The sequence below is a fragment of the Cetorhinus maximus genome, chromosome 13 (genome assembly GCF_964194155.1).
Source record: "Cetorhinus maximus chromosome 13, sCetMax3.hap1.1, whole genome shotgun sequence".
Classification (NCBI taxonomy): Eukaryota; Metazoa; Chordata; class Chondrichthyes; order Lamniformes; family Cetorhinidae; genus Cetorhinus; species Cetorhinus maximus.
Genome location: NC_135891.1, coordinates 66,897,537 through 66,924,119, shown reverse-complemented (window position 1 = coordinate 66,924,119; position 26,583 = coordinate 66,897,537). Strand labels below are relative to the sequence as shown.

At 46.6% G+C, this 26,583-nt stretch overlaps 1 protein-coding gene and 1 long non-coding RNA gene across 3 annotated transcripts in view; both read left to right on the top strand.

Annotated features, from left to right (window-relative positions):
- Positions 1 to 12,080, top strand: part of LOC144689204 (uncharacterized) — a 33,491-nt gene extending 21,411 nt beyond the window's left edge. Inside the window, exons 2-3 of the long non-coding RNA XR_013578596.1 lie at positions 202 to 367; positions 11,929 to 12,080. This is a non-coding gene — a long non-coding RNA (uncharacterized LOC144689204). The remainder of the gene's footprint in view (positions 1 to 201; positions 368 to 11,928) is intronic.
- A 3,570-nt stretch (positions 12,081 to 15,650) lies between these two features.
- The window catches only part of LOC144688667 (RNA-binding protein 38-like), a 49,066-nt gene continuing 38,133 nt past the window's right edge, over positions 15,651 to 26,583 (top strand). Inside the window, exons 1-2 of one of the 2 annotated variants that reach the window (XM_078555491.1) lie at positions 15,651 to 15,996; positions 25,860 to 25,983. In XM_078555491.1, the coding sequence (XP_078411617.1) occupies positions 15,787 to 15,996; positions 25,860 to 25,983 (334 nt within the window). In that variant the 5' untranslated portion in view covers positions 15,651 to 15,786. Of the gene's footprint in view, positions 15,997 to 20,921; positions 21,090 to 25,859; positions 25,984 to 26,583 lie in introns of those variants that run through there. The other variant, XM_078555492.1, reaches the window with a different exon arrangement.

Here is a 26,583-nt window from a genome sequence, read left to right as displayed (position 1 = left end):
ATCTCAGAGGGTTAAGGGGTTGGAGAAAATTACAGAGATAGGTCATGGAGGGATTAGAATATAAGAGTGAGAATTTTAAAACTAACCACCTCTCTCCAAAGTTGTTGTCTGACCTGTTAAGCGTTTGCAGCATTTCTGTTTATATTTCAGATTTGCAGAACCTGTGGATTAATTTAGTATTTTGTGTTGCATTTGTTCTAGATGATGTGCTCAGACTGTGGTTCTCAAACCTTGTTGATTGAGGGACTCCTTTTCAAATGGATTAGCAATCACAGACTCTCCAATACGACCTAAATTATAATACAACATCATACTCATAATACGAAAGCATATAAAGAGTGTTTTAATAATGCAATCAAGAAAGCTGGTATGTAACTTACAGTTATGAATGAGATGTGTGGGATTGCTTCTTACTGCAAAATTTGTCCATTCATGCTAGGGGCATGGAGAAGGGAGGACCATGAGTAGAGCAGATCATGAGAAGAGTATAAGAGGAGCAGGGGGAGAACAGGGGGAGAGCAGGGTCAGGGGAGAGCAGGAACGGGGGAGAGCAGGAGCAGAGGAGAGCAGGAGTGGGGGGGGGAGGGGGGGAGGGGGGGGGAGGGGGGAGAGGGGGGAGAGGGGGAGGGGGGAGGGGAGGGGAGGGGGGAGGGGAGGGGAGGGGGGAGGGGGGGAGGGGAGGGGAGGGGGGAGGGGGGAGAGGGGAAGGGGGGGAGGGGGAGGGGGAGGGGTGGGGGAGGGGGGGATGGGGGGGGAGGGCAGGAGCAGGGGAGGGCAGGAGCAGGGGAGGGCAGGAGCAGGGGAGGGCAGGAGCAGGGGAGGGCAGGGGCAGGGGCAGGGGAGGGCAGGAGCAGGGAGAGCAGGAGCAAGGGAGAGCAGGAGCAGGGGAGGGCAGGAGCAGGGGAGAACGGGAGGAGGGGGAGAACAGGAGCAGGGGGAGAGCAGCAACAGTGGAGAGCAGGAGGAGGGGAGAGCAGGAGGAAGGGAGAGCAGGAGCAGCGGAGAGCAGGAGCAGGGGAGAGCAGGAGCAGGGGAGAGCAGGAGCAGGGGAGAGCAGGAGCAGCGGAGAGCAGGAGCAGGGGAGAGCAGGAGCAGGGGAGAGCAGGAACAGTGGAGAGCAGGAGCAAGGGAGAGCAGGAACAAGGGAGAGCAGGAACAGGGGAGAGCAGGAGCAAGGGAGAGCAGGAGCAGGGGAGAGCAGGAACAGGGGAGAGCAGGAGCAGTGGAGAGCAGGAGCAAGGGAGAGCAGGAACAGTGGAGAGCAGGAGCAGGGGAGAGCAGGAACAGTGGAGAGCAGGAGCAAGGGAGAGCAGGAGCAGGGGAGAGCAGGAGCAGGGGAGAGCAGGAGCAAGGGAGAGCAGGAGCAGAGAAGAGCACAGAGAAAGCAGGGGGAGAGCAGGGGAGAGCAGGAGCAGAAGAGAGCAGCAACAGGGGGAAAGCAGAGCATGAGGACAGTAGAGTGTGAGGAGAGCAGAGCACACCTATGGTCACTGCTGACTTGCTTACTCTTGGCCACAGTACCTGGGCAGCTGTTCTCCTCGCCCACCCATAAGGCTGGCCTTACGTTCAGACCTCCTAGAAGGTCTCTGCGGACCCCAATTTGGGAATGACTGTGCTAATAAAAGCCTTTGGACATGCGTGGTCTGGATCCTCTGCCCTCAATACACTGAGTAGCCATCAAAATCCGTGACCAATTGAAGTCCTTGAATCAAACAGCAATGATACATTTTTTCAGGCACATCACAATCCAATTGCACTGCTCCCCTTGAATCACTGTTTCACTGAAAACATTGTATAAGATCTTCAACCGGCTGTTACATTGAAGGACACAAGCACATTCATGTGTCTGTGAGTGCATCTCTCTCTCTCTCTCTCTCTCATAAATTGTGTATGTGTGCATGTTTCAGTGTCGGTGTGACAAATCTATGAATGCCTTACAATTGTTGGGAGCTGACGGTGGAGAGGGCAGGGCAGAGGAGTTTCAGGAGGTGTGTTGGTAGTAGAGAAAACAAGCCAGGCTTTCTCTTTGCCCTCCAGGATGATGCTGATGTAATGAGCTGTATTCACAGAGGGGAATGTTGTCTGATTGCACCTGATGTGGTCCAGCCACCCACACTCACCCACGCAATTACTACAACAACAGCTTGTATTTATATAACCCTTTAATGCAATAAAATGTCCCAAGGTGCTTCACAGGAGCATTATACAACAAAATATGCCTCTGAGACACATTAGGTTTGGACAAATAGGTAGATTTTAAGCAGTGGGTTAAAGGAGGAAAGCAAGGTAGAGAGCAGAGGAGTGTCAGAAGGGAATTCCAGAGTCTGGAGCCAAGGTAACCCGAGGCACAGCCACCAATGGCGGAGTGATTAAAATCCGGAATGCACAAGAGGCCAAACTTAGAGAAGCACAGATATCTCGGAGGATTGTGGCACTGAAGGACATTACAGGGAAACCGAAACTTGAAAACAAGGATGAGAATTTTAAAATCAAGATGTTGCTCGTTCAGGAGATAATGTAGGTCAGCGAGCACAGGGGTGATAGGTGAACAGACCTTGGTGCGAGTTAAGACATGGGCAGCAGAGATTTGAATGACTGTAAGTTTATGGAGGGTAGAATGTGGAGACCAGACAGGAGTGTGTTGAATTATAGAATCATAGAATTGTTACAGCACAGATTGAGGCAATTCAGCCCATTGTGTCTGTGCCAGTTCTCTGCAATTTACCTCCTGTCACTTCCCTGCCTTTTCTCTATAGTCCTGCAAATTAGTCCTCTTCAGAAAATAATTCAAGTATCTTTTGAAAGCCACGATTGAATCTGCTTCCACCACACTCTCTGGCAATGCACTTCAGATTTTAACCACTCGTTGCGTGAAAGAGTTTTTCCTTGTGTTGCCATTGCTTCTTTTGCTAAGTACCTTATACTGATGTAAGGACTGGGCACAATAGTCCAGTTGAGGCCAATCCAGTGTTTTATACAAGTTTATCATAACTTCCTTGCGTTTGTGCTCTATATCCCTATTTATAAAATCCTGGATCCCATATGCTTTATTAACTGTTTGCTCAACCTGCCCTGCCACTTTCAATGATTTGTGCACATACACACCCAGGTCTCTCTGCTCCTGCACCCCTTTAGAATTGTTCCCTCTTTTTTATATTGTCTCTCCCTGTTCTTCCCACCAAAATGAAGAATTTCACACATCTCTGTATTAAGTTTTATCTATCACCTGTCTGCCCATTCAGCCATCATGTCTAAGTCCTTTTGAAGTTCAACACTATTGTCCTCACAGTTCACAACACTTCCAAGTTTAGCGTCAACTGCAAATTTTGAAATTGTGCCCTGATAAACTAAAGGTCATTAACATATATCAAGAAGAGCAAAGGCCTGAACACCAGTCCCTGGGGAACGCCACTACAAACCTTCCTCCACTCTGTAAAACAACTGTTCACCACTACTCTCTGTTTCCTGTCACTTAGCCAATTTTATATCCATGCTGCTACTGCCCTTTTCATTCCATGGGCTCTAACTTTGCTCACAAATCTGTTCTGTGGTGCTTTATCAAATGTATTTTGGAAGTCCACATATGCCACAACTGTATCACCCTCATCTACCCCCTCTTTTACCTCATCAGAAAACTCAAGCAAGTTAGTTAAACATAATTTTCCCATAACAAATCCATGCTGGCTTTCCTTAATTAACCTATGTCTGTCCAGGGGTGTGCTGGTTTTGTTCCATTTCCAAAAGCCTTCCCAGCACTGAGGTAAACTGACTGGCCTGTAATTATTGGGATTATCTTTACACCCTTTTGAAACAAGGCAATTCTCCAGTCCACTGGAACCATCATCCCTATATCTAAGGAGGATTGGAAAATTATGGCCAGTGACTCTGTAATTCCCACCCTTACTTCTCTCAGTATCCTTGGATGCATCTCATTTGATCCTGTTGACTTATCAACTTTAAGTACAGCCAGCCTTTCTAAAGCCTCCTGTCTGTCAATTTTTAACCCACTAAGTATCTCAACCACCTCCTCTTTCATCATGACTTCAGCAGCATCTTCTTCTTGGTAAAGACAGATGCAAAATATTCATTTAATACTTCAACCATGCCTTCTGCCTCCATGCTTAAATACCCTTTTAAGTTTCTAATCGGCCCCTCTCTTCTTTTTACCACCATTTTACTATTTATATGCCAATCAAAAGGATTCCCTTTTACGTTAGTTGCCAGTCTCATCTCATACTCACTCTTTGCTTTTCTTATTTGTTTTTTTCAATTCTGCTCTGAACCTTCTAAATTGATCCTGATTCTCAATTGACACCTGACATCTGTCCTAATCACCCTTTTTCTGCTTCATCTTTCTCTCTATCTCGTTCATCATCCAGGGAGCTCTGGATTTGTTTCCCCTACCTAATCCTCTCATGGGAATATACCTTGACTATACCCGAACTGTCACCTCTTTAAAGGCAGCCCATTGTTCAGTTATAGTTTTGCCTGCAAATTTTTGATTCCAATTCATTTGTGCCAGATCTGTTCTCACCCCATTGAAGTTGGCTTTCCTCCAGTTAATTATTCTTACTCTGGCTTGCTCCTTGTCCTTTTCTATAGCCAACCTAAACATTTTGTTACAATGATCATTGTCCTCCAAGTATTCCCATACTGACACTTGATCCACAAGGCCCGCCTCATTCCCAAGAACCAGGTCTAGCAATGCTTCCTTTCTCATTGGACTGGAAACATATTGATGTAGAAAATTCTCCTGAACATATTCTAGGAACTCTTGCCCCTCTCTGCCCTTCACACAATTACTATCCCGGTCCCATTGTAACTATTCTATAATTTAGCACTTCTCTGTAATTTCCTTGCACATTTGCTCCTCTATATCTTTCCCAATAAGTTGGTAGCCTGTAGACTACACCAAGCAATGTAATTGCACCATTTTTGTTCCTTAGCTCTAGCCAAATAGATTCTGTCCTTCATCCCTCCAGGACATCCTTTCTCTCCAGCACTGCAATGCTATCCTAAATCAATACCGTTACCCCCTCCTCCATTCCTTTCTTCCCTATCTTTCCTGGACATCCAGTCCTGCCCTTCTTTCAGCCAGGTTTCCATTATCATCATGCTATATTTCCAAGTGGCTGGCTGTTCCTGCAGCTCACCTGCAGACCCCTTGCAATCTAGGGAAATGAGCGATCACCCCAAAGCTCAATGCCTTTGCCGCCTGGCTCTCCTCATCAGCGGAGTAACTGATGAATTCAATTTGCATGATGGAAGAGGGCATTGGTTACCTCCTTTATGCACCCTTAAGTGGAAGCCCGTGATGTGCCACATATGTTGCCTGTGGAGTGCTGGAAGGGACCGGTGGCAAAAACGTTGAGCACTGCAGTCACCTTTCAGGCCACTGGCATGGGGTTCCCACCAAATCCGCATGGCTGCAGTCTTGCTGCACAATCCCATATATTTCAGTGACCACTTCCCAGGACAGCCTCAGGCATCCCTGGCATTGCCTCTCCAGCACCTGCAGGTAGTTAGTTCTCATCCTGAAGATATGATAATGTGCCAGTGCCTGTCCTCTATGATGAGTTATCTGGATGGCTGCATCCTGACTAGTCGCCTCCTCTGGTGCTGCCTGCTGCTGGCAAGAGCCCTCCTTTGTCACACCCTTTGCTCTTGTTCCCGAGAGTGCAAAAATATTGGGTGTATGATACCAAAAGGTATTCCAGCAACTGAACTGTGTGAAGAAGGCAGACAATGAGGTGAGAACATGTGTGTCCATGGATTTCGCCCATAGAACTGATGAGCAATGAGATTTTAAAACCTTCCATTGTCTATCACCAAAACTCCACCCACCATACACCTGGCTCCTCCCACTTCGATCTCCAAGCCTGAAACCCACATGTGCTTGGTAAAAATGGGAATTGTAAGGTTAGTGTTAGAAGCCATTACCCTCCACCCTTCTCCTGTCACCTTCACGCTTGTCTCCACCAGCTTTGTCCCTCACAACATCACTATGCACCTTCCCTTTATACCTCATCAACCTCTCCCCATTACCCTGGACCCTGTCATCCTTGAACTGGAAATGCCATCTCTCTCCACTTAGCCTACACCCATCCCCATCGACACTCCGCCTTTGATCCTAGGCCCTCTTTGCATCAACCTTAGAGTTTTTGTTAGATCCATTCAATTATCCCAACTTCATATTGGACTTGCACCCATACTGACTCGACCTTCCCCTGTGACTGTAAATGATCCAACTGTGAGCCAATACCCTCATATGGACCCACATGTGGACAGTACTGACCCCACCCATTAGGTTTCCCATTTTCTTACCTTGAATGACTATCGTCACCACCCCCCAACACATCCAGAATGCCAGGCTTTTCCGGCCTAAATCCCCCATGCCCCCAGCCCCACCCTCTGTCCTTCCTTGGGTCATTCCTCATGCCCCCTGACCCCACACCACACAGCCCCCATTGCGGACACACCACAGCCAGTCCCAAGCCTCCATACAAGCTGCCATTCTCCTGCTCTTGTGCCGCAGAATTCAAACCGCTGGCTTCAGATGCAACTTCACAAACATGACTGTTGCCTGCCACTTTTAAACAAATGTGAACTGGGTGCCACAAGGTTCCTGTGTGCCTCTACTCTTAAAGATAGGACTCAATTTCATAAAGTTTTAATATAATGAGTATTCATGGCATGCAGATGTATTAAAAGTAAGAACACGCCATGGGACGGTGTGTGGTCTGACTCTGCCACTGACTTAACCTCTGGAGACATACACTCATACAGACATGAATACACACACACGCACATGCATGCGCACATGCACAGGTGCGTGTACACACGCACACATACATGCACAGGTGCATGCATGCACGCACACACATGTACAGGTGCGTGCACACATGCATACACACGGAAAATCCTCAGGCTTCAGACTGGACAGCGTCACTCAAACCCTCTATAGAACTACTCATAACAACTATTATTCCCAGTATCCTTTCAAAAATTCCCCAATCAAGCGCAACTGCTATATGTTAACCACAAATGACTGCATTCTCATTTTATACATTTTATAGTAATATTGCCTTCCACTTGTATTCCATCTCTCTGTCTCTAGCCACTGAAACATTAAATATTAACATTCTTGTTTCCCAAGAAGAGTCATGTTGGACCTGAAACATGGGGGAGAATTTTCCCGATGTTGGGCGGGTGGGGGAGGGTGCGGACCCAATCCATGATCAGTTCCGTGCTGCCATTTAACACAGGCGGACCAATTAAGGCCCCCCCAGAGTATTTCTCAACTCCCGAGGATAGCGGGAGTGGGCGGGTGGCGGCGGGCGTGCACTGACTGTCGGGTCCATTGGCGACCTGGCGGCCTGTTTAAATGAAGCGCTGGCAGCCTTTGCAAGGCTGCTCACAATGGCTGGTAGAAGGGCTCACCAGAGGGCTTCTGGTGAGCAGGCCAGGTCAGAGGGTAGGGCAGCGGGGCAGCATGCCCCTCGGTTTTCGGATGAGTGCCTGGCTGCCGGTTTGGAGGAGGTGACAACGCGGCGGGAGGTCCTGCTTCCGAGGCACAGGAGGCGGAGGCCTCCCCACCTGACCAAACGTGCATGGGAGGAGGTGGCTGAGAGTGTAAGCTCCCATGATGTGGTGTGATGCACATGGGTCCAGTGCTGCAAAAGATTCAACTGCGCTCGGGAAGGGGGAGTACCATGTTGGCTGAGGTCGCTTAATGCAGCCGGCGACCTTTCCCCCAAAGCACGTCCCTCCCCCCCAACCCCCCAACTCTGAGTGCAGTTACAGCATTGAATCCTTCACGGCATGTACCCCTTGCTGGGTGGGTCAGCAGATATTGCCCATGCCTAGTTCACCCTGAGAGGTTTGAGCTAGGATTGGTTCTGCACCCGCAGCATGTGTGACACTGACGCCCAGGGTATAGAATTGAGGGGAAATTCAAGGATCTGCACCTAGATGCAGTGCTGGAATAGTGAAGCATGTCAAAGTCAGGGTGCTAACATGCTGGAAGGGGAGCTTCCAGATGGCGGGGCACCGATCCATCTGCTGCCCTTGGCATTCCACGTGCCTGTGGCTCCTTGCTTTGCAAGGTTAGACCGTGTGGTGCCAAATGTGATGGAGGCAGCATTTGGGCAATGGTGGGGGTCAGCCCTGGCTTCTTGGTGTGAGTGTGCGGCAACTGCGGGTGACGAATCACTGGAGTCCTGCAATGTCCCACTCCGGCTGGGGTGGCAGGGATGTGATGGGAACCCAGGTACAGGGTGGACTAATCAGTGCTCCTCTTTCCTTTTCAGGAGAAGACTGCGCACAATTCCGCAGAGCGGATGCGGACTGGCGGAGGCCAGGCCCAGTTGGCCATCTTGACTCCTTTTGAACAGCAGGCCATGGATCGGGAGAGGCGCCATGCGCCCAGGTCCACCAGTGGCAGTGAGGCTGGGGTGCCGCGGGGAGGTATGTTTGCCGAGCACTGAGGTCACCATGTGTGTCCCAGCAGCCATGGCAGTGCTGAATGTTCAGTGATTGAAGTTTGCAACACAGGTTGACCATTGATTATGGAAAGATGAGCGCATAATGATCTGGGGGACAGGGATGCACATTGACATTATCTGTACTGTAACTAATCAAATGTCCTTGTTCTTCCTTTCAGCATCACCGGGGCAGGGCCGGGAGGAGGAGGCAGAGGGGCCCCTTCTCACATCTGAGGGCCCAGAGGAAATCCACTCACCAGCTTCACACCATCTCTGCCAGGCAGACACCAACGCAGATACTAGCACCATGGTGGGAATTAGATCTTCGGCTAGTGTCCCAGGGCACAGTGGTGAGGGCACTTCACACTTGCTTGAGGTGCGGGCAGACAGAGTGCCCATGGCGCCAGCAGTCGGAGGACTGCTGGGAACTAGGCACATGCTCGGTCAGTGGCTGATGATGTGCCTCTGGAGTTGTCCATGAGGCAGCAAATGCTGGAAGTGCAGCAGGATATGCGGGATGATCTGGCGGAGATACATGAGGCCAAGTGTGGCGTGGTGCCTGTGCTGGAGTCCACACGGAGATCACTGATGCAATGAGTCTCATGGCCAAGTGCCATGATTCCTCCATGGAGATAACGGTGACTCTCGTGGAAAGGCTCCTCCAGGAGAACAATCAGGGCGCTCGGACCTGCAAGCCCTCCCAGCAGCATTGACCTCAGCTGGTCAGTGCCAATGTGGGAGATGGTTTGGGCACCAAGTGTCCCAACTCGGTGCCGATCCATCTATGGTGAGCAGGGAGGTCCGGAGCGACCTCACGTCAGCGCAGCAGCTGCCTGTTGTCTCTGTGGGCTCCTCTCAGGGCGCTCCGAATGAGGGCAGCAGCTCCTCTGCCTCTCTGCCAGTGACCGTTGCATCCAATGAGGCTGCAGCGACTGGGGAGATGCCAGCTGTGGAACTGGCAGCTCCCTCCCAGGCAGGGCCAGCAAAGGCTCCACGGGCCAGAGGACGACCGCCAAGATCATCGAGGCCAACAGGACAGCACAGCGAGCAGGCTGTCTCAGATGCCAGTGCCAATGAGGGGACAGCACCTAGATGTAGCACCTATAAGCGTAAACTTAAGGCACATTAGGCACACTACAGGTTTCTCACTGGTGCTTTTATGTTGCCCCACTATTAGTTCATTAAGACTTGGTGTGATGTGAAACACCTTTTTTTTTTGGTTTCTGAAGTTCATTTTGTAATCTCATTAAATTTGATATGTAAGCGTGGCTCAGGGTGATTCCTTACTTCTGCAGGTGGACGGGAAACCATGATGTTATGAGTGAGTTGTTTGACATTGAGCTTTATTGACAAGGGCCTTAGTTAATGTTCCTGACCAGGCAGATTTTGCTCACAGATATCAAGTATGGAGCCTGCACCCCTGACGTGTGTTGAAGGTCCACATGTGTTGTGCTAGCTGAAGGTTCATTGGATTAAAGCCTCCCAGGTGTCCCTGCCTCCCTGGAGTATGCCCGGGTCGGCGTCTACCCCCTCAGCATTTCCCTGTGCATGGTCATCCTCAGACTCATTGCTGGGCTCATCGTGTGCATCCGCAGCCACTGCGTCGACGTCTTCATCGTCCACTGCGTCCCTCCTTTCCAGTGCACGATTGTGGAGAGCGCAGCATGCAACCACTATCAGTGACTCATGATCTGAGGGGTATTGGAGTGCACCCTCTGAGCAGTCCAGGCATCGGAAGCGCATCTTGAGAAGACCGTTGGCTCTCTCCACCACAGCCCTTGTGGAGGCGTGACTGCTATTGTACCGCTGCTTAGCCTCTGTTCTTGGATGGCGGAGGGGCGTCATGAGCCACCTTCTGAGGGGATAGCCCTTGTCACCCAGCAGCCATCCATCCAGCCGGGCTGGAGCACTGAAGAGCCTCGGCACCTGGGATTGTCTGAGGATGTAGGTGTCGTGGGAGCTGCCTGGGTACCTTGCACAGACTTGTAGAATCAGCATCCTGTGATCACACACTATCTGCACGTTCATGGAGTGGAAGCCCTTCCTGTTGACGGAGGCACCGGCTCACCTGCTGGCGCCTTGATGGCCACGTGTGCAGTCTATTGCACCCTGGATACGGGGGAAGCCGGCAATGGCTGCAAAGCCTCTGCCTCGCTCTGTCTGACTGGCCTCGTGCCAGCAGTAGTGAATGAAGGTCAATGTACGTTTGAACAGAGCATCTGTCACCTGCTTGACACAAGTGTGGACAGCTGACTGGGAGACTCTGCAAAGATCACCCACTGAGCCCTGGAAAGAGCCGGAGACATAGAAGTTGAGGGCAGCTTTGACCTTCAGCGCCACTAGCATGGGGTGCCCGCCCACACAGTTGGCACAGATCTCAGGGCCTATCATCTGACAAATGGAGGTGACTGTCTCCCTTGAGAGACGGAGCCTCCTTCGGCACTGCAGCTCAGTCATATTGAGGTAGCTGCTTCGCTGCCTGTAAACCCTGGCAGCAGGATAGTGGCGTCTTCTGCGGCCACTTCCACCTTGGACTTCCTCTTGGTCCTGCGCCCTTGTGCCTGTGCCTTTCCTCCTAAAGGTGGTTCCCCTGGAGGCTGAATGTGCAGTCCTGGCCTCCTCCCCCTTCTGGCCCTCCCTTCCTCCTCAAAGGAGGTGCCTCCAGTGGCGAGCACAACTCTCATTCCCAGGCTAAGGGAAGGCTTCCTGAAAGCTGCAGGCCCCAAAAATGATCTTTACTGTAGACTCCTGATCTGAAGGCTGTTACTCCTGTCCAAGCAGCTGGTATGAGTTTTGAAGTATTCCTGCTGACACAGGTAAGTAGCAGTAACTTTCACAATTAGATGTCTAACAGATACCACTCGCGACCCCACTCACCCCTCTTATCCTGCCCGTGGATGAGGTTTATATAAATGTCTCCTACTCACCTGCCCGTTGCGCCCGTGCGACGCCCTGAAGATAGCACAGGCCCTGAAAAATCCCCGACAATTGCTGCCGCAAGGGCCTTAAATAGGTAATTAATTAATGGTGGGCACGCCTCCGAGAACATCGTGCACCCACCCACCTAAATATCGCAATGGTGAGCGGTGACATCAGGACACTCGCCCGACATCACCGTGCCTCATTTTACTCTTGGCCATTAACTCGATTTCTCTCTCCACAGATGCTGCCAGATCTTCTGGGCAGAATTTTACGCCAGTGGGATTTTACGGTTCCGGAAAAGTCAATGGACTTTTGAGCGGCTCGCCACATTTTACGGCCCCGTCCCCACCGTGATGGGGCCGTAAAATTCCACCCTTTGAGTATTCCCAGCATTTTCTGTTCTGTTTTCAAATTTCCAGCATCTGCAGTATTTTGCTTTTATATTACAGCCACAGTCATGATCTGTAAAACACTTCATTATTTGTTCAACTATAAAATGTGGGCCTTCCTCCTGACACTCTAGGTGGGATTTTCCAGCCGCTATGGCAGGACCCACCGCACGGGATGCAGCAGGCCAGCCAAAACTCCATTGACTATCGGTGGGACTGGAAGATCTCAATGGCAGGCGTGGCCAGAAAATCCTGGCCTCTATATTTAATCAAATGCCCTTCATCTTTTAGCGCAAATGTGCATTACCTTGTATTTGTCAATTAAAAAATTTATTGCACAGTTACACAGTCTGTGACTCTCAATTTCATCCCTTTTCTCAACATTCTACCCTCACACATAATTTATTATCATCCCCTGATTGAAATATTCTTTCATTAATTATTTCCTCCATCCAAGTACTAAGCAGGAACAAACCCTACTTTGCTTCAGAGAGCAAGCAAAGTAATTCTGACAGAAGACTTGTCTGACCCAGCCAGACAGTTCCCCAGCCTTTAGTGCCCTCAGCAAGAGAATGGTGGAGCAAGTGGACACTGGAGTGGACTAAACACTGACCTTTCACCAATGGGTCTGAGTTCAGCTGAAGCTCAGGCCAATGGGGACTCTCTGTTGGGTTCATCTATGAGGTGTTTGATCCGGCTCAAACCACTTCATAGTGAGAAGAGGCCTAAGCACAAAACTGGCACCAAATCTCACTCAGAGAGACTACAGGAGTGTGGGGAAATGGGGATGTCACCCCAGTGCATTTAGAGGGATTCTTCCTGAGGTTGGGGCTGATGCAGAGTAGAAGGGGCCTTGATGAGGTCAGAATTCACAACTGGAGGAGAGGAGAGACCAGGCTAATCCTGGGAACACTTTGCTGGTTACAGCAGCTCAGATAGAACTATCCATTAGTCTGCTCTTATCTAGAAAATTCTTTATCCATTCCAGACCTTTCTCTTTTTTCCCAAGGGGTCTCTTGTTAGTCACAACCCATTTGCCTGGGAACCTTATCAAAATCAAGATAGAACTAAACACTATTTGACTACCAGGCACTAATTCTGTTAAATCTCAATGAACTGCATCTACATCAATGTGTTGACATAGGCACATGATGCTTGCAACAACTGCCTCTATTTAAATATGCTTAAATTGCTGCTTTTTACAACAGACTGTTGTTTAACAGGCTTATAATCATCAAACTTGTGGCATTATCCACTGGCTGGTGATTTTGGAATGGTTCTTGCTTCAGTTCTGTTCCATCACTAAGCTCTGGCTTCACCCTTGGTGCCCTCAGACACATAAAGAAACACCAACTGCAAACTAGTGGAAAGATCATTAAAATAACTGTCTTACTCTTTGTTCTCTCACTCTCTGTCTCACCCATCTTGTACTTGAGGGTCCCCATTCAGACTTTGCTGAGATATTGAGACCAAGTTGAGGTGCCAGGGAAGGTTCCAGTGCTCCTCCCAAGGCTTGGCACTCACAATGGTTCAAAGAGCTTTTTGACTGGGTAACTGCAGCACAGGAGGTCCTGGTCACGGTCCAAAGTCTGTGCTGACTTTGCTGACTAATATCAGTCTGGGCTATGCCCTATCCCCCTGATGCTGGCTGACTAGCTTCAAGATAAACAGGCCAGGCAGGTTTCAAATCCAATCTATAATCTGTGCTGACTTGGGGAGGAATTGGGGTTGGCACTACAGCTGCTCTCAGTCACTTGGGTTAGGAAGGGAGCATCCTTACAGGCTTAGGTGCCCATGTGGACCCCAGGGTGACAGAATGACATTTGCCTGTCATGCATTCTATGTTGATCTCAAAGACAGCATATATCCACTTCTGTAATATCATCCATCACTGCCCTCACCTCTCTGCTACTTGCACACTTAACTATTCATTTGTGACCTTCAAACACATCGGTTTCAATGCTGTACTGGCCGGTCTCACGTCCTGTCCCACCCTCCCTGACCTTCAGCTAATCTGAAACTCAGTGTCCCATATCTCAGTCCTCACCAAGTCCTGTTCACCCATCGCCTTTGTGCCCTCTGATCTACGTTGGCTCACCGTTCGACAATGCCTCGCATTTGAAATTCTTAACCTTTATGTTTAAACCCTTTCATTGCCTCATTTCCGTAGCCTCCTCCAGCCCTCTAACTTCTCCACAAATCCTTCACTTTGCTGACTGTTTTTTTTGAGTATTCCTCGCTCCCATCACTCTACCAGTGGCTGTGCCTTCACCCATGCTCCATGCTCTGGCATTCTCTCCATAAAGCTCACTGTCTCTCCACCTCGCTGTGCTTCTTTCTAAACCAGCTCTCTGACTAAACCTTTGGTTTTCCCTCCTAATATCTCCATCTTTGGCTCAGTGTTCACTTTTGTCTAGTCACAGCTGTGTGAAGCACCTCAAATCGCTTCTCCATGTTAATGGCCCTAAGTTGTTGTTGATGCCATTGTCATTGAGCAGACAGCTGACATCTACTGTCAAGGTTCATGTATGAACAAGAGTCACTCATGTGCAGTACTGAAGAACAATCAGAGCAGGTGAACACTTTCAGGAGAGGAAGGGACGAAACTGAAAAGGAATTTAAAGAGAATGGGACCATTGTAAACTTTTTAATGACATCTCCATTTTACTAACTTTGAGCTGCTTTCTGATAGAGCCACCCACACACACACACACACACACATGCTCTCGGAAGCCAAACATGTCCCACTGCTTTCAAAAGCAAAATTCTGCAAATACTGCAAATCTGAAATAAAAATAGAAAATGTTTCAAATATTCAGCAGATCAGACAGCATCTGCGGCGAGGGAAACCGAGTTAACGTTTCAGGTCTGTGACCTTTCATCATCCCACTATTTATTCCATCATCACTGATCACTCCATCAGGGTGAGCTACCAATACCAGCTTCCCCCGAGCATGGTGCTAGGTTGGGGTGCAGTGCCCTGCTTTCCAACCTCCCCCAGGTAATAGAGGTATGTTCATTGTCAAAAGAGGTGGATCAGGAAGTTGAGCAACCTGGAGAGGCAGTAGAGTTTGTGGAGGGAATTCTAGAGTATGAGTGGGCAGGTGAAGGTACCAGTGTTAATAGTTGAATTGACCTGAGGGAGGAATATTCAAGAGACCAGAACCAGAAAAGTGAAGGTGTTCTTTGTGGCTCAGTTAGTAACTATTTTGTCCCACGCTGAGACTTGAGCACAAAAACTCCAGGCTGATAGTCCAATGCGGTACTGAGGGGGTGTTTTGACTTGAAATATTAACTCCGTCTTTTTCACAGATGCTGCCAGACTTCTGAGTAATTTCTGTTTTTATTTCCGATTTCCAGCGTCCGCAGTACTTTATTTTTGTATCTGCATCCCCCAATCGACATGACAAAATCAGATTACCTGGTCTTTTTCACATTGCAGTTTGTGGGATCTTGCTGTGCGCAATTTGGCCGCTGCAATGCATTCCCTGCATTACTCCAGGGATTACACTTCAAAAAAAAGTACTCCATTAGCTTTGGGATGTCCTGAGATCATGAAAGCCTTTTTTTTTAATGTTGGGGTACAGTCCGCTGGAGGGGGACTGGGACTCGTGTAAAGGGTCCAGACCCAAAGGGTTAAAAGTCGGCTGTTGTCGCCGCCTGGCCTGGAGGGCACTCCCTACCTTGGTCTGGGATTTCCAGGAACCTTTTGCTGAACAATACAAATGCACTTGCTGCAGGCACGGCCCCTATTTTTTTGATATAAAAGGACTACAGTTCCCATATTCAGCTAGCCAGATAAGGCAGAGCCAATGAAGTAGCTGGAAGGTGGAGCTTATCGCTCAGTCTATAAGCCCCTATAAGTGCTGCAGTCTGTGCTGAGTCGAGCGCACTAGCTGTAGAAGCTGTTGTGTGATTCTGTATGGACTGCCTGTGTTGAGCAGCGGGGGCTGAAGCTGCTCCAGCCCGGACTCTCTGTCTTTATCTGTTAAATGCTCTCGCAGCCTCCTCTCGCCTGTATCGACCCTGACACCATGCACACCCTGCAGAAGGACACTACCTTTACCAAGATCTTTGTGGGCGGCTTGCCCTATCACACTACTGACTCGTCCTTAAGGAAATACTTTGAGGTGTTTGGGGACATCGAGGAGGCGGTGGTGATTACTGACCGGCAGACGGGGAAGTCCCGGGGCTACGGCTTTGTAAGTATCTGGGGAATGGGGTGCACTTACAGAGCCTTTAAAGGGGGATTAACCAGGGACTTTGTGCTCAGTGGTGCCACTAAATGTTTCCCCTCTCACGATGTGGGGTGGGTTGAGGATTTATAAACACGAGCAGCCTGTTTAAATGGGGGATGGTTTACTGGTGGACCCCAGCAGCCAGTGAGCTGTGTCCAACTCCCTTCCTACTGATCGCAGGACTGGACACAGTGAAGTCATTTTTATCATCGATTATTGTGAGTGCCTGGCCCGCAGCTGAGTCTGCCACCGGTGATGTTAACTGCACTGAATAGTTTCTGCTGGAAACCCGCTTACTTCTCCTTTCTCCAAAATGCAGAAGTGGCTGCTTGATTCTCAACCGATGTGATATTTGCTTTGAGAAACTACCACCTCTTGAAGCTAATAGTCAAATGAGAAGTTTTAAAAAAAACACCTGCCAACTTAGTCAGGAAATAGGACTGGGGCTAGCATGGAGTTAGTAACTCTTGTGTCTGTTAACTCCTGAGAGAACAGAACAGGTGTTTTTTACAGTGAAATCTGTAATATATGAAAGAGAGAGACTCTCACACTAACCCAGTCTGGCTGACTAAACTTATAAATTGCATGGAAAGCCTCAAAGTTCCACTTCCTGATTTAATTTTGCTCCACCCCCCACCCCACCAGCAAATCCTATAATTATCTTTAAATTTGTTCCATGTAACATGCAGGTTGATTTTTTTTTTCTCTGGCAGTAAATCTGTGTTCTGTGGTAAACACACAGCTGCTGGTAGCATGCGGTGAGCAGGTCTATATTTAACATTATTTTGTTCCTGCTCTCTGGTGGCTGTGCGAGGAGTGCAGACCTCTGATTGTGTTGGGGCAGGATGAGGAGCAGCCATCCTCAGCTAGGGAGGGGCTCCTCTAATGGTGTCTTGGTTAGTGTGGAGCTGCCTGTATTGATGACCCATGCTGTGGGGGATGAGAGGGCACCACTGTTGAAGTGTTATCCTTGAGGTGAGCCAAGTGACCACAAACACTGATGGCCACAGTCTCACTATGGAAGGACAGTGATCTGTTGGTGTGGCTCATTTCCCCCTCAGAGACCAGGTGAGGATCAGGGACAGTGCTGATTCAATCCCAGGAGCTCAGCCACAATTTGAAATGTAGTGGCCAGTCTGGTACTTGGCACTCCTTCATGTTCTGATGTCCTTCTCCTTGCCTAAGAACAAAGGGATCAAATTTCTCTTATAAATAGAACTGCTCTCTGAGCATGGCAATGCTTGGTGACTACTTGACCTGGGTGCCATTGGGTCTGACAAACATTCAGAGAACAATGTCAAGCTTTCCTCATGACTCTGTGGGTAAGAACAGTATGGTGTATCAGAGAAGGGGAAGTACCTGGCCTGTGCTCAGTGCACTGAGTCCTGCCAGAGAAACAGGAGAGGGATCTAATTGACCTCCACACCCACAGATTAGAGAGGAGTGAGGGAAAGAAACCAGTGATTCCTGCTCCAAATGGTTGTCCGATGACTTCTCACTAGAAAGTGCACATCTGCGCTACACCCCACAGTGGTATATATACTCTCTTGCGATAACTGTCTATGCTTGCATGTGATGAATGATTACTGAAGAAGGGTCGTTGGCCCTGGCGCAAATATTCCCCTACCTTCAGAAGGTGTTGGGGAAATGGAGAAAGTTCATTAAACTGAGTGTTTCCCTGTAATAATGCTCTTTAAGGTAATGGGAGGGAGCCTTGTTTAGAGAGGAGAACGTGTCTCATTGTTTGGAGGTTTACCAAGCAGTTTATTCAGATGTGCTGTTTGAGTTTAGTGAAACTGAGATTGAATCAGCTAATTGTTGTACTTCTGCTGCCTCCAATCACTCTGAGCAAATATATCCATTAGTAACTTCAAAATAGAATAAATAAATACAGATGGTGACTGAGAAAATGCCCAGCAATCTCCTTTTTAAGTCATGTCTCCAGGGAACGGACTGGGAGGAGCTGACTGAACTCAGCAGTGGCTGGGAGTTGGATTAACGTGGAGGGACAGTCAGTAACATAGGTTGGGAAGGGTTACTGAGTCCCAGTCAATGCACGAGGATTAGATTTACAAGTAGAGATTCTATCGGTGGCGCTGGGTGCTTTGGAGCTAATTTGGAGCTATTTATTCAGCTTACTTAGACTGGGCAGAATAACAGCCCCGTTCTGGTCATCTGGCCTCCCTTATGTTGTCAACTTCTGCTGTGCAAATATAAAATCACACAAAGAAAGTCACACAAAGGATGTTGTTTGTTTTCTATTTTTATGGCTCTCTACCAGCAATAGTCAATAATCCTGAGTTTCATATTTTAAAAAATACTTTTTAAAGATTAGAATCAAATACTGCAGTTATCTGAGGAAAACTTCAGGGGCTAGTTAGAACTAGGCCCAAGCTAGGCACGGGGCCCAAATCGGTTTATTCAGCGTTGAAGGTTAATTGATCCACTAGGCCAGTAAATGGATTGCAAAGTCTCTTGTGCCATCTTTCCACACATTACCTTCTCAGGTACCACTTGCTTGCTGGAGATACTATTCGTACAGAGGGGTCCACCTTAAAAGGGCACTGTTTTAGAAAGAACTTGCATTTATACAATGCCTTTCATGACCTCTGAATGTCCCAGAAGTTATAGCTAAGGAAGTACTTTTGAAGTGTATCCACTGTTGTTATGTAGGAAATACAGCATCCAATTTGTGCACAACAAGGTCCCGCAAAGAGTCACTTCTTTGGGATCGCACCTCCTTCAATGGGTTTCTGAAAGTCATACAGACACAAACACAACTCCTTGACCTTACACTTGCTAAGCAGAGCTTCTCAATGGAAGAAGCTAAAGAAAAATGTGAAAATATTCTAAAACTTTTCATTGTTCTAATATCCTGTCTGCAAATTTGTTCTTGTGTTTCCTGCATTACAACAGTGACTACACTTCAAAAATCAGAGCTTGCACAGCTTGTAGTGGTGAACGCAAGGCAGCTGAGACTTCATGCTGCTTCCTTTTTGTTATGGTTAACAGGTTGTTATGCTGACTGGGCTGACTGCACTTAGGGTGTTAGCTGTTCTGCACATCAGGCCTTTATCTGGCCTGAACAGAAGAGGCTTGTATCGCAGTACACTGTACAGCACTCTTCACAGCACAGTCACTGGCCTGTGTGGGCTGCTGGTGAACCTAAATAAGTGCAACTACTGGATAAGGCAGCAGCAGCTGAGGTTGTGACATGGTTATTTAGAGATTTTGTGGGCCTATTTTAAATGAACCTAAAGAGATGGCTCTGAGTTGCCCCATTGTCATCTGATAGAAGTGGCACCACTAAAATAATAAAATACCATGAGGTCTAATCAAACTGAGATGTTTAAAATAAAGCAGCAAGCTCCCACTCCAACAACACCAAAGGAAACTTAACAACTAAATCATATTATTATTGTCTATTCTGCACTCTAATCCCTGTGGGTCCCACTGCTTGTGGAAGGCATCAAGGATGCATCAGGACACTGCATGCTTTTTCTCCAAGGCCACCCATGCTCGAACAAGGCTATGGAAGCGAGGCAGGCAGCCAGAGCGAGCACTCTCCTTCCCCACACTTTGCACTTTTGAGCGAGATTCTGTGGGAAAACTAAACGCAATGTGTGTTCCTAGATACCCTAGAATATTACAGCTCAGAAACAGGCCATCCAGCCCTTCAGTCTCTGTTGGTGATTTCCTCCATATGAGCTAGCTCATCTAATCTTGCTTTCCTGCTTGTTCTTCTCGTATTTTATAATATTCCTCTAGCTACCTAATTCTCTTTCACAACAAATTATGCACTCTTTCAGCAGTGGTTTGAGGCAGAGATTCCCTGTGTAAAATACTTTTCAATCTCCCCTATTTGATAGTTTGTACCCTTGTTACAATGTGTTCAGTTAATGGGAATGATCCACCACCTTGATCTTCCTCTGTTGCCTTCTATCCATCTTTGCTTTTCCCCTCTTTTAAGCCCATTTCTTTCCCTGTTTTTCAGTTTTTTGACATTGAGCTGCATTGACTGTAAAACCTTCTGTGACCGGTGTGCAGCACAGGATGTAAACTGAATAATTTGACTGCAGCTGTTCGACCCTGCGCTACTTCGACACTGTAATTATAGTTTTGGGAAATGTAGGACTGTAGCTTTAAGAATAATCCTGTGTTGTAAGATCACATGATCTGTGCACACCAATGTGTGAGCAGTGTGGGGAATCTTTAGGAGAGAGTTCTTCTTTAGTTATAGAGTTTGATACACACATGTAACTGCTGCTGCTGTCTTATAAATAAAGTTAAATGTGTCCACCAAGAAAAGTTGTCTGAAGATCAACTCTATAACAGACACTATGCTTCCTTTAGCTCGGTTGGACCTCACATTAGCTTGTTTTATTAGTGGTGCGCTCCTTGGATTGACGGGGCCCTTATGGTGCCAACTTGTGTCCTGGTGACACTGGCAGCACAGTGCCATGCTATTGGTCCAACTTGATTTGACCTGCGCAACATCCCAGCGTATATGGGCTCCTTTGGTCTTTCACGGTTTGTCCAACACTCTAATTTTGCCGTCACCAGCAAACCTCAATATTGCTCCTTCAATTCCTCAAGTTCAGATCACTTATGATAGAGTGGCCTCCTTGCTGACCCCTGTCATCACTTACCATAAGTTTCTTTTTTGACAAACTTTCCTGGCCCTGTGGTTTGCACTCTTGTCACTTAGTCACAAGGTTGTGGGTTCAAGACCACTCTGGAGACTTGAGTACATCATCCAGGCTGACACTTCAGTGCAATGCTGAGAGGGTGCTGCACTGTATTTCAGGTGAGATGTTAAACCGAGGTCCTGTCTGCTCCCCGCAGGTGGACGTAAAAGATCCTGTGACACTATTTTGAAGAAGAGCAAGGGAGGTTTCTCCGGATTCTTCAGAATATTTATCCCTCAACTGTTATGGACCGTTAACGCTTAAAAGAAGAAATCCGAATACCCAACAATCAACCAACAGAACAACACCACAAGATTTAATGTTGTTAAACAAAAGCAAGCTTTATTGTATATCAAAAAATTAAACAAAGTAAGCACTGATAATTTAGCACTTTAGCTTATAAAGACTTATGCTACAAACCCAGTTCTACTTTATATTTACCCCACACCCCACCCTGCCCCACCTACCCAACGACTTCTGCCCAAGAGTTCCCTTGTCTAACAAAATCTTGAAGGTTCATTTACTTTTCCTGCACCCAGCCCCAAAGGTATGCCACAGCCCTCTGGAATTTACTTTAATTCTCCTTAGTATTCCACCTATTCTGATTTAATATTCCATGGGGGTCCTTCCATTAGCTTTTTGGCTATACTCTACCCTCCAGCTTTTCCTTTACCGACCTCACGATTGTGGATTTCTCAGCTACTTGTTCAGGCTGCCAGCAGATTTCCAATTGCTTTCCCACAGCTTTCCAAGCTAACTCTGCTAACTACTTTCTGCCAAAAGGCTCTGCGAGGACCACTGTAGATCTCTTTCACTAGCTGCAAGCTAGAACAAATCTTTCAGCTGCCTTTCCCTCACAAAACCCAATTTGAACTACTTGCTTCTGTCAATAAATCCTTACAGATAAATTAAACAAACTAACCTTCTAGGCATGGCTCCACCATGAATTGCTATCCCCATGGCAACGTGGCATTCTTTGGGATAATTCAACCAGAAATGCAAACGTATTACTTTATCTTCAACATAACCCTTTGATTCTATAACTCATATGATTAATTTGTATTGCTAATTGATGTTATTTCCCTCTGTCCAGAATTGCAGACCCTGTTAAGGAGTTCTCCTGTTTACAACCTGTTCTTACCTTCTTTTGATTTGGGAACTATATACACAAGACCTTCTACCTCTTCCCACCAAACCCAGAGATGGGATTATCATTGTTTAAGTTTTACCACTGACCTTGCAAGATGAACTGGTAGTGCAAATAGAAAGAAATAAATATGATCTGATAGCCATTACAGAGACATGCCTACAGGACGCCATAGATTGGAACCTGAATATTGAAGAGTACATGACATTTAGAAAGGACAAGAAGTTAGGAAAAGGTGGCTCTGTTAATTAATTATGGTATTAGCACATTATAGAGGGATGACCTAAGTTCAGGAAACCAGGATGTAGAAGCAGTTTGGGCTGAGATGAGGAATGATAAAGGTAACAAGTCACTTGTGGGAGTGATGTACAGGCCTCCTAACTGTATCAACATGCTAGGACAGAGTATAAAAGAAGAGATAATGGGACCTTGCCAGAAAGGTACAACAATAATCATGGGGGATTTTAATCTACATATAGACTGGAAAAATCAGATGGGCAAAGGAAGCGTAGATGAGATGTTCATAAAATGTTTTCAGAATATTTTCTTTGAACAGCACAGTCTGGAGCCAGCCAGAGAGCAGGCTATACTAGACCTGATATTGTGCAACGAGATAGGATTAATTGATAATCTCATAGTGAAGGCACCCCTAGGTAGCAGCGATCATAATATGACTGAATTTAACATTCATTTTGAGGGAGAAAAGAGTGCGTCCAAGACTATCATTTTAACTTTAAATAAGGCCAATTATGAGGGCATGAAAGCAGAGTTGGTTAAAGTGAAATGGCAAATGAGGTTAAGGGATATGTCAATAAAGGTTCAGTGGCAAACATTTAAAGGGTTATTTCAGATTACACAGAATAGATACATTCCAGTAAGAAAGAAAAATTCCAAGGTGAGGGCCCACCATCCGTGATTAACTAAAAAAGTTAAAGACAGTATCAACTCAAGGAAAAAGCATATAATTATGCAAAGACAGGTGGCAGGTCAGAAGATTAGAAAGAATATAAAGAACAGCAAAAAATGCCAAAAAGATTAATAAGGAGAGAAAAATTAGAAAAAGCTAGCTAGTAATATAAAGACGGATAATAAGAGTTTTTATAGATGTTTAAATAAGAAAAGGGTTAACAAAGTGAGCGTTGGTCCTATAGTGTGCATCTGAGGAATTGATAATGGAAAGTAGGGAGATGGCACATGAATTAAGCAGGTATTTTGCTTCAGTCTTCACTATAGAGGACACAAGTAACATCCCAGAAATAGCTGTAAATCAGGAAATGGAAGAGAGGGAGGAACTCGGGAAAATTACAATCACCAGGGAAGTGGTATTGAGCAAATTGTTGGGGCTGTGGGCTGACAAACCCCCAGGTCTGGATGGATTTCACCCTAAGGTCTTGAAAGAAGTGGATAGTGATATAGTTGATACATTGGTTTTAATTTTCCAAAATTCCCTAGATTCGGGGAAAGTTCTATTAGATTGGAAAATAACGAATGTAACTCCTTTATTCAAAAAGGGAGGGAGACAGAAAGCAGGAAACTACAGGCCAGTTAACATCTGTCATAGGGAAAACGTTGGAAGCTATTATTAAAGATGCTATAGCAGGGCACTTAGAAAGTTCAAGGCAATCAGGCAGAGTCAACATGGTTTTGTAAAAGGGAAATCATGTTTAACCAACTTATTAGAGTTCTTTGAAGGAGTCACATGTGCTATGGATAAAGGGGGATGTAGTGTACTTAGATTTCCAGAAGGCATTTGATAAATTGCCACATCAAAGACTATTGCAGAAAATAAAAGCTCATGATGTAGGGGGTAACATATTGACATGGATAGAAGATTGGCTGGTTAACAGGAAGCAGAGGGTTAGCATAAATAGGTCTTTTTCTAGTTGGCAGAATATGAGGAGTGGTGTGCCACAGGGATCAGTGCTGGGGCCACAACTTTTTATAATTTACATAAATGACTTGTATGAAGGGACCAAAGGAATGGTGGCTAAATTTGGTGATGGCATAAAGATAGGTAGGAAAGTAAGTTGTGAAGAGGATGGAAGGAGGCTACAAGGTGACATAGATAGGTTAAGTGAGTGGGCAAAGACCTGGCAAATGGAGTGTAATGTGGGCAAATGTGAAATCATTCATTTTGACTGTAAGAATAAAAAAGAAGCTTATTATCTAAATGGTGAGAGATTGCAGAGCTCTGAGATTCAGAGGGATCTGGGTGTCCCACTGCATGAATCACAAAAGGCTAGTATGCAGGTACAGCAGGTAATTAGGAAAGTTAATAGAATGTTTTCATTTATGGTGAGGGGAGCTGATTACAAAGGTAGAGGGATTATGCTTCAGTTGTACAGGGCACTAGTGAGACCACATCTGGAGTATTTAAGGAAGGATATAAATGTTTAGAAGCAGTTCAGAGAAGGTTTACTAGACTAATACCTGGAATAGACGGGTTGTCTTATGAGGAAAGGCTGGACAGGCTAGGCTTGAATCCACTGGAATTTAGTAGAGTATGGGGTGACATAATTGAAACCTTTAAGATCCTGTGGAGTCTTGACAGGGTGGATGTGGAGAGGATGTTTTCTCTTGTGAGAGAACCTAGAACTAGGGGTCACTATTTAAAAATAAGGGGTTGCTCATTTAAGACAGAGATGAGGAGAAGTTTTTTTTCTCTGAGGCAGGAATGTGGGGTTGAAGTTACATTCAGACCAGCCATGATCTTATTGAATGGCGGAACAAGCTCAAGGGGCTGCATGGCCTTCTCCTGCTCCTAATTCAGATGTTCGTATAAACACAAGTGTAATAAACCCAGGCTTGTTTGAGTTGCATTTAGATCAGAGTTGCTTATCAGTTTCTTAACCAGATGCCCCCATTTTCTACAGCTAAAACTTTAATTCCTAAAACTAAAAGTTAACATTCTAAAAAAGAATTATGAACAAGATATTTGCAACACAACCAAACCACTAAAACAGATTACCTTGTCATTATAACATTGCTGTTTGTGGGGTCTTGCTGTGCACAAATTGGCTGCTGTGTTTCTTACAAAAATGACTATACTTGGCTGTAAAGTGCCTTGGGAAGTACTGAGGTCATGAAAGGCTCTATATAAATGCGAGTTAATTTTTTTTATACCTCCACATTTCACTCTGTGCTTCACCCACCTCTCTTATCATGTGGCCACATTCCTCTTAATTCCAGTTGCCATTATCTTTGCCATAAGTCTGTTATGTGAAACCTTATCAAATGCTTTTTGAAAATTCATATAATTTGAGTGTTTAGCTCAGGGGTAGCGCTGTCAATTTTGAATTGGAAGTTCACAGGATCAAGCCCCACACCAGAGGTTGACACTTCACTGCAGTATTGAGGGAGTTGTTAAACCGAGGCCACATCTGCCCTCCTGGGTGGGTGTAAGAGATCCCACAGCACAATGGGCTGTGCTGTCCGCTATTTATCCCTCTGCCAATATCACTATATCAGATTATCCTCTCTTTTGTCTCAGTGCTGTTCGCAGAATTTTGCTGCCACGTTTGCCTAAAAAAAACAAATTGGCTGTTGACGCGCTTTGAGACAACCTGAGTTTGTGAAAGACTCTATATAAAGAACTGGAGGCTGTTGGTATTAAAGACTCACTCTATAAATGCGATGGTCCAGGTTCATTCTGTCCCCACACTATCCTAGTGTTGGGACATAGTTCATTGGAGGCTGAAGTGTCATCCTCTGCACTGCACAAAGAATGGTTTATTTCTGTGTGAGCTTGCGTCAAGAGCCTTGGCGGACTGGTGTTGCTGACGTCTCTGCTCTAGCCCAAGATTTGTAAGGCTAGTTAACACACTCCTGCTGGGCCTGGATCAGCTACGGTCAACAATCCAGCCCAGGCCTTCCTGGATCGGCATGGCTCAATTTCCTAATACCTTTACCAGCTGATCTACCAAGGGAGCTGCGCGCACTGGTTTGGTTTAATGACTAACAGTTTTGTTTGTTTATTTATTTATTTGTCGCAGGTCACCATGGCAGACAGGGTCTCAGCAGACCGAGCATGTAAAGATCCCAATCCCATCATCGACGGCAGAAAAGCCAATGTCAATCTAGCCTACCTGGGAGCAAAACCAAGAGCCATACAAACTGGTGAGTAACCAGCCTCTGTACAGAGCAGCTGCCCTCCTGAACATTGAATACAAGAACTCATCTTGTGCATCCCTGAGTCTGAGATATGTTGTATACAATGAGACTCCCTTACCTAACTGGCTGAACCTTTTTCACCAGTCCTACTCCCCGCCCAGTGAACTTTCTTGATAGTTGTCAGACTGTTCTCTTGGCTAAAGGAATCTAGACTCCTCCCAGGGAGCACCTCTTTATGGAGCAGGTCACAGGTTGAATGAATTCCGTAGATACCTGGGTCATGAGAACATGCAATTTTGTGTGAAGCCGGAAATGTTTACCTTTAGCACCATTGTATAATGAGTGACCTCAGATCTGCTGTCTGCTTTACACCCCAATCAGAGTTGAACAATCCTACCCGTGCAGGTCAGTCAGTTGACATCTTCTCCATTCATCTCTAGGGCCTGAATGCAAGTCAGACTGGTGGAGATGGTATCCTCCCTATCTGCTGGTTTTAAGTGTTATGTGTGTGGGAGCCCTGAGGCATTTTTGCCACAGTGTCCTATGGCTGCAGATCCCTGACAAAAGGCTATCTCAAACCCAGCTCAGAGAGGCATCAAGGATAGC